The sequence below is a fragment of the Gopherus flavomarginatus genome, chromosome 8, assembly GCF_025201925.1.
Source record: "Gopherus flavomarginatus isolate rGopFla2 chromosome 8, rGopFla2.mat.asm, whole genome shotgun sequence".
In the NCBI taxonomy this organism is placed as follows: Eukaryota; Metazoa; Chordata; order Testudines; family Testudinidae; genus Gopherus; species Gopherus flavomarginatus.
This window is the reverse complement of record NC_066624.1, coordinates 85,962,058-85,969,905: the sequence shown is the minus strand read 5'-3', so window position 1 is coordinate 85,969,905 and position 7,848 is coordinate 85,962,058. Positions and strand designations below refer to the sequence as shown.

The 7,848-nt window shown below is 36.4% G+C and overlaps 1 protein-coding gene across 1 annotated transcript; it reads right to left on the bottom strand.

Annotated features, from left to right (window-relative positions):
• Positions 1-5,283: 5,283 nt before the first annotated feature.
• LOC127056201 (G-protein coupled receptor 55-like) lies at positions 5,284-6,280 on the bottom strand. Its single transcript, XM_050963717.1, is given in 2 exon segments — positions 5,284-6,157; positions 6,159-6,280. Coding segments are annotated over 2 exon segments (996 nt in total).
• Between the last annotated feature and the right edge of the window lie 1,568 nt (positions 6,281-7,848).

Below are 7,848 nucleotides of genomic sequence, written 5' to 3'. Positions count from 1 at the left end.
TTCTTCTCCACCCTGGTGTGTGTTCATTGGCGCTTCGCACTCTGGGCAACGAACCACTGTTGCTTGCCTCGGGCACCCTCTGTGCCTGCAACACCTCTACTGGCACTAACTATACTCTGTATTTCAAAAGTTGCTGGTAGGTTGCCAAGGAGCACATTACTTAAACACATAACGAGGCCGCCCTTGCATGTTTGTATAGAGTTAATAAACACGGTTATTTGGAACCTGTTTGTGTGCCTGTGATTTCCTCATATTGTTGTGTAAAGAGCAAAGACAACAGAAAGGTTTCTGCCCTCTCTTTGTAATAGCACCTTTCAGCTTGAAGGATGCTAGGTAGGGAAAATATATCCATCCTTTGACTCAAATGTAGATCCTCCCTTAAAGCACTATTTCACCACATGCATGGCATAGTGGATTTAAGTCAGTTACATCATCATAAAATGCAGGTGTGAATCAGGCAGGGAGTTTAGGAATTAAGCTAATGTAATTTGCATGCCTAAGGAACAGAAGAGAGGAATGTAGCAATATAAATACATTACACATAAAATATACACTTGTTTGGGCCTAAAGTACTTTTCATTATACATATTTATTTACCTTGTAAAAGCACCCATCACAAAAATACTTGTTAACTACTGTCAATATTGAAAGTCATCCACAATTAACTATATACCCTCAACACAATAACCAACCTCAGACAAAAATACCTGAGAAAATAGATGATCCTTTCACTGTGTTCTGAAGATCAATAGTCTTTGGCTCATTTGACCAGTTGATAAAGTGAGTTCTAGAGTCAGGGAACCTCCACGGAGAATACGTTGCCTCCAAATTATCAAATTTAGCAGTAGTCCGCAAAAGTGTCCCAGTTGAATGGCACATGGGTGGAGAGGAGTTTAGGTAGTCAGGATCACAAGTTTGGTTAATAAAGGTAACTGTGTTGATATAATAGACTTATGTAAAGTGTTTGACTTATTCCCACATGACAGTCTAATATAAAAAAATAGCGCTATACAAAATCAATATAGCCCATCTTAAATGGATTAAAACTGATTAACGGATAGATCACAAAAAGTAATTGTAAATGGGGAATCATCATCCATTCGGGGTGTTTCCCGTGGGGTCCCACAGTGATCTGTTCTTGATCCTATGCTATTCAATATATTTATCAATGGCTTGGAAGAAAATATAAAATCATTGCTGATAAAAATGTGTAGATGAAACAAACTGGTGAAGTGGTAAATAATGCTGGGGACAGGTCAGTGAGATGGACCAATCTGGATTACTGAGAAAGATGGGCTCATTTTTACAACTTATGTTTTATAGCCAAATGCTACAGTCATACATCTAGGAACAAAGAATGTAGGTCATGCTTACAAGATGTGGGGACTGTATCTTGGAATGCAGTGACACTGGAGAGGACTTGAGGGGGAGGGTCGGGTCATGACAGATAAAACCAACTGAACACAAGCACCTAGTATCTCATTCAAAAGAATTCAGATCAAATACAGACTGTTATTATTAAAGTGTTTAGTTATTTGAATCAACTTTTATTCAAGATTGCAGAGGAAAGCAGAGTTGAAAATGTGAAATTTTAAATAGGTCCTTACTTTTTTCTGTCATCACCTGATTTTTTTTCATCTGGATGATACTTTATTAACATCTTAATATGCCTGGCATGGACCATAGTGGGAGTTTCTGTTGTGCAAGAATTTAAGGCTCCTAGTGTGACTATATATGGCAGAATGTGTTAGGAATAAACATTAGAGGGAAAAGCTCTTCTTATTTTGCTCAGAGTAACCTGAAAGTTCAAATGGCAAAAAGCATTGACTCAGAAAGATCAATGTGTTTTTTTGTTTTTTAATGTCAAAGTTTATTCAAAAGTGTATCTTACAAATTTTCAGACTGCTGAGCTGAGCAAAAGAGGTGTTCTTGTACTTTAGTCTGCTTCTGAGTCTTGACAGCTGGTTACTGTGGGCAGCCAGTTCTGTTTGTCTCTGTCTGCAAAATGGGAAATGGTGTGCCTGGGCTTCAAGCAGAAAAGAAAAAAACTCACATATAATTATAAAACTTTACAAATAGTAGTTGTAGATTTCAGGGATTGGAGCTTCTCTATTTTATTTTTTCATAAGATTTTCAGCCATTAACAACAATTTATATTAAAGGAAACTATACTCAAAATAATAACTAAAACAATTGAAAGTTTAGCTACAAAGACTGATCTTGATTTTATTTTTCTAAAAGTACAGTTCATCTCTGAAAAGTGATGATGCCAAAATGGCATCTCCTTGCTGAACAGTACTCCCAGACCTGCTTAAGTTAGTGATGAAAAGACTTGACTATTCTAAACTTCTATTGGTCATAAATACTCAGCACTGCTATGAATTTCTGAATAAATCCAGGCCACATTCTGCTTTCATCTATGTGTGTAACTGAAGACATAATTTGAAGACAAGGGAGTTATATAAAAGTATCTTGGGTCAGCAAAATATTTCATATTGGTGATGATCAGGAATAGCAAAGAAATAATCCAGCCTGACTTTCAGATCTTGCCCTGAAATTGTAGAGCTAGCAAATAGGAAAACTATATTTTTATTCACAGAGCAAATCTGATCAGCAAAACATTCAGACACAATCCCATGATGCTATTTTTATTGCCAATTTTCTGAGGTAGACCACAATTTTTTTAATTAAAAAAATTAAATTGAATTCTCACTACAGATAGAACCACAATCCTTGTACATCTGTACAGAGAGTTCTCTTAATCTCCTCAAGAGTGTCCTCTGATTATGGACTTCTGCACCCTACATACTTCCAACTGCATTTGAGGGACAGAGCACAACCTGGACTCTCTGGCCAGTGGTATGAATATATGGATGTCCGGCCTGTCCTCTTTCTGGTGTTGGCAGGCTCCGGAAGTCAAGATTCTCCCTGTAACTGTGAGAACAACCAAATATTTCCTTCCTTTGCCTGCTGAATCTGTGCACCTATCCCCCTTAAACCTAACAGGTATTGCTACTCTGGTGATAAGTGAAAAAGAAAATCATCTACTAATCAGAACCCTTCTGCAGTGGCTCTGACATCAGATGCAGTAGCTCTGATCAGCGGCCTTGCATCAGAGATTGTCCTTCCTGACTGCCAGAGGATTTTATTTATTTATTTAGCCTGAGAAACACTGAATTTCTTCAGTTTTGCTTCTCCTAGTTACAAAGAGCCTCCAGTATCTTTGCTACTTACATCAGCAACACTTAGGAAGGATCTTCTTGAAGAAAAAACAAAAAATGAATTTTCATACAGATGGTTCTCAATTTAATTTTCAAAATAAACAAAACTTTTTAAAGAAGGATCAATATTGTTCTACGACTATAACTTTTAAAATGTTATGTTTTATTTTAAAAGAGTGCTAAATTATTTAAATTGTAATGTAAGTTGTCAGATAGTTACATAGTATGAAAGAGGAGTAATGGAACTCATGGGGTTTTTCAGGGAATAAAGTGGATAGGATGAAGGAAATTATAGAGTTAGAAATTATTTTCCATTTTTTTTTAGTTGTCTGAAATTTGTGGAGTTGGTGGCCTCTTCTTCCCTTCTTGTGAGTTTATTTCTGGTGATTCAATTGTGCTCTACTGCCACAATTGTGAGTCCCCATTTTCATCCTGGAGAATGAAATCTGACTAATTTTTAAAACTGTTTTCAAAAGAAAATGTCCAGTACAGGCATTGAAAGCAGTAATACAGTCTGAAGGATGCAAATGAGCCCACAAGTGTTATGACATTGGAGAGTCATCCAAAGAAATTCAAAGAAGATATGGTTTTCTAACCTATAATTAAAATAAAGATATGTATTAATTAAAAAAATAAGGATACCCTATTGCCCACAAAAATCTTTAGCTGACAATTTGCTAAGTAACATAGCTGATAGAGACAGAAATGACTCATAATATCCTCAAGAATATGAGTTTCTGAAACTGCAGCACAAAGAAAGCCACATTTTATCTCTGGGATCCGCCACTGCAGAGAAGCTTTCCCATCTGCCCCAAATGCAAGTTACCATAGAGCCCTTCGTGTGCAATAGAGCTCTTTGTACGTATTAGTTATAGTCATTCTCCTAGTATTGGCTAATGCATCTTAGGTCAAACATATATGCATCCGATAGAGGCATAAATAAACACAGCTACAGCATGCATCCAGTTAGACAATACAACTGATCAACTGCCTACACAATTTTCTTTTAAAAACAGCATAATTGTGCCCTTTCAGGGAAATCAATTTCTTTTCAAATTTGAAAAAAACTGGTTTACTCCAAGTACTAAAAACTTCTTATGTGAATAGTCAGGAAGAGCAAATTGTTATGATGGGGTTAAAAGGTCATGAAAAATAAATGCCATAACTTAAACACTGAAAGTCCCTTTGATTATAGCAGCATGAGTCATATGCCTTTATAATACTCTTATCAAAGTTAAACAATGCAAAGGCAGGCAGCAAATTTCTTGTATGTATTGTTCTATATCTTTGCCTTAAGTATAAATACGTTAGATGATACCACAATTCCTTTTATATGATATTTCAATAAGAGCACTAGTCTCATTTTTTCACATGGACAATTCATGCCAAAATGGCAAAAATATCCATGGTTTGAAAAGTTGTGATAATGAAACATTCACAAATCCCAAACTAGTGTTGCTCCTGTTGGATATTCTGAAAATTGTCGCTATAAGAAGCCAGGACCAGATAACTTATAGTGGTCATTATGACTGCATTTTGACTGGACTCTTAAGTTGTGGTTTTTTAATAAGCCAAGTGCACAACTGCACACTCAAAATGCATGCCTAATTTGTGCACACAGTTACCTCCAAAGATGGAGAAGACCTTCAGATAAATAGTTCTGCTTTCGATCCATCCCTAACAGTTTTTGTTTATTTCAGTAAGGGTGGATTTAGGGTGAATGAGTGATTTCAGTGGACACTTGTACTACAAGGATTCTTCTACTTTAGCAAGTTTATTTCAGATTTTTAACAGACATTTTACAGTTTGAGATGACAAAATTCTTTCCTATTATGCCTCTGAGCCATCTTGTTTTTCTTTTTTTTTTTACATTTTTTGTTTTGTTTCAAAGAAAAGAAAGATGTTCAGTTTTACAATGCTTACAATATTTTTCTATGTCCATATGTGCTCTCACACACATTTGCATGCATGCCCACATTCTGTCACTCCCCCCAAATACATGCATGCACACATGCAAGATTACTGCTGTAATCTTACTTCAAAGCAATAAACTTCAGTTTTGTCAGAAATCTATTTGACAAGTTTTGTCTGAGGAAACGACATTATTCTCTAGCATGAAGTTCAATCTTCCAGCACTAGTCTGAGAGACATAAAATGGTTTTGCTAAATCCCTGAAATAAGTTTTCTTGCGAAACTCTTTTGCAGCAAAGTAGTAACAGATGGCATCCAGACAGCAGTTGATGTTGGCTAAACACATCGCCAGCTGAATGAAGAGGCTAATACTTTGTTTTACACTGCAGTCCACAATGATGTTCCGCTTTACCAGGAACTGTAGAAAGATCCCCAGATGGACTGGTGTGAAGCAAACCATGAACACTATGAGATTGGCTGCAATGATCCATACACTGGTAACTTGTTCAGCCCTCTTTTCTTGTTGGTTGTTGTATTTTAGAAGAGTCTGGATGATCTTAACAGAACAATAAACCATCACAGTAAATGGGATGAGAAATCCAAAGATTTCAACAGAAAAGATGACTGGCATGCTCCATGTCTCCTCTGACATATTGTGGAAGCAGTTGAACTTATCAGTGTTTTTAAAGTTATGTATGGGGATGCTGCCAAGCCAAACTATAACCCAAACACAGCAGCATATCATGCCTGCCCTCCTAGGGGATCGGAAAATCCTAGCTTTTAAAGGATGCCTGATAGCAATATATCTGTCCAAGCTAATGCAGGCAATAAGGAAAATACTTCCATACATATTGACAAAATAGAGAGATTCCATAAATGTGCACAAGAACCACCGCCCCTCTTGTACGGAGTAGTACATCTTGAAAGGAAGAGAGAAAAGAACAAGAAGATCCATAAGAGCAAGGTTTATCATGTAGATTGATGATTCTGTCCATTTTCTTCCAAAAGCAGCAGAAAACCCATAGGGCTAGCAAATTGAGAATCAAACCAAGAATGAAAGTAGGTATGTAGATCACTAGCTGGAGATATTTCATTATGGTATCAACATGCTCAAAGACGCATTCCTTGCTGGAGTTGTTGGCATTCATTTCTCTTCTAAAACATACAAAGAAGATTAAACAACACTATATTCCTATATTCCAAATAGATAACATATTAAAGGGTAAACATTTTCAAAAGTGGCTAAGTGTCACTTTCAGAAATGACTTAGGTGCCTAAGGGCTGGTCTGCACTGAAAACTTACATCAGCATAGCTACATCTATGAAGGGTTTGAAAAATTCACACTTCTGAGAGATGTAGCTATGCTGCCCTAACCTTAGTGTAGACAGCATTAGGTTGACAAAAGAAATCTTACGTCAACTTAGCTACTGCCTCTCAGGTAGGTGGATTAACTACAGTGATGGAAAAACCTCTCCCATCGCTGTAGCCCTATATTGGTAGAGCTGCAGCACTGCAGTGTGCTGCTGTAGCATATTAAATGCCCCAGTCTCATTAATGTTTAAAAATGTGACTTAGGGCCAGATTTTTAAATGTAGTTAGGTGCTTAAATGTAGTTAGATGCCTCATGGGATTTTCAAAGAGCATAGGCACCTAACTTCCTTATTGTAGATATTAAGTGTTCTTCATTTAAAGGTAAACTAGAGCTGAGTGAATACATCAGAAAACTGAGTAAAAAATCACAAAAACAAAATTAATTTCAGTTCTGTTCATAACCTCCACTGTGTAAATTTCCTTTTGAATATTTTAGTGAATGTATTCACTAGTAGAATAATTGAATTCAATTTCAAGAAAATATCAGCAAATATTCATAGAGAGCAAATTTCTAACTTGAAATTTCAAGTATTCATGCTGGAAACCAGATTCTCAGTTATGTTTGTTCATATCATGCAATAGTAGTATCTTTCCCCTAATTTATGACAAAATGAGACTGATGGAGAGAGAAGATAAGGATGACATCCTCACTAGAAGTGATGTAATTGGCTATGATTTCACAGGAAATGACAATGTCTTGGAAATGGTGCTAAACTGTTGCTCTTTCAGGGCCTGGGCTAACCCTATTGCCACTTGAACCCCAACCCAAAGGCCCACCTTACCTATGGAGGGAAACCAATAGACTGATAAGCAGCACAACCCATAGAAATGATAAAGAAATACAGCTAAAAGCATGAAAAAGTTAAAGTTAAAAGAAAGAAAAAAGGTGTTTTAAAATATTTGCAAAAAGATCTGTAAATGAAAAAATGGATGTTTGTAGTAAAGGAATGTTTCAATCTAAGTGTTAACCAAACACATCCCACTTACCTGCAGAGGGAAACCAAAGGGTTTGGTGCAACTGTTTTTAAATTAATTTATGTAAATTTATTATTTTTCTGAAATCATTGTTATAAAACCATGTATATCTACAAGTGACATTTTTGTACTCCTACGGATGTCTATGTCTAACTTAATTTCCTGTGTTTCTGTTTGGGCAAACGTGTACTGGTTTGCTCTTGATGTTCATATGGGCCCTGTATGTATTTGCAAAATTGGTAAAGCCTCTCCGTATATGCATTAACTTTTGCACAAAAACTGGTGTGCAGTTTCCCCCATGTTTCTGAAATGTTAATGCAATGTGACTTTTGTATAAAGAGAGAGGGTGAGCAGAGGAAGATGGTCTGT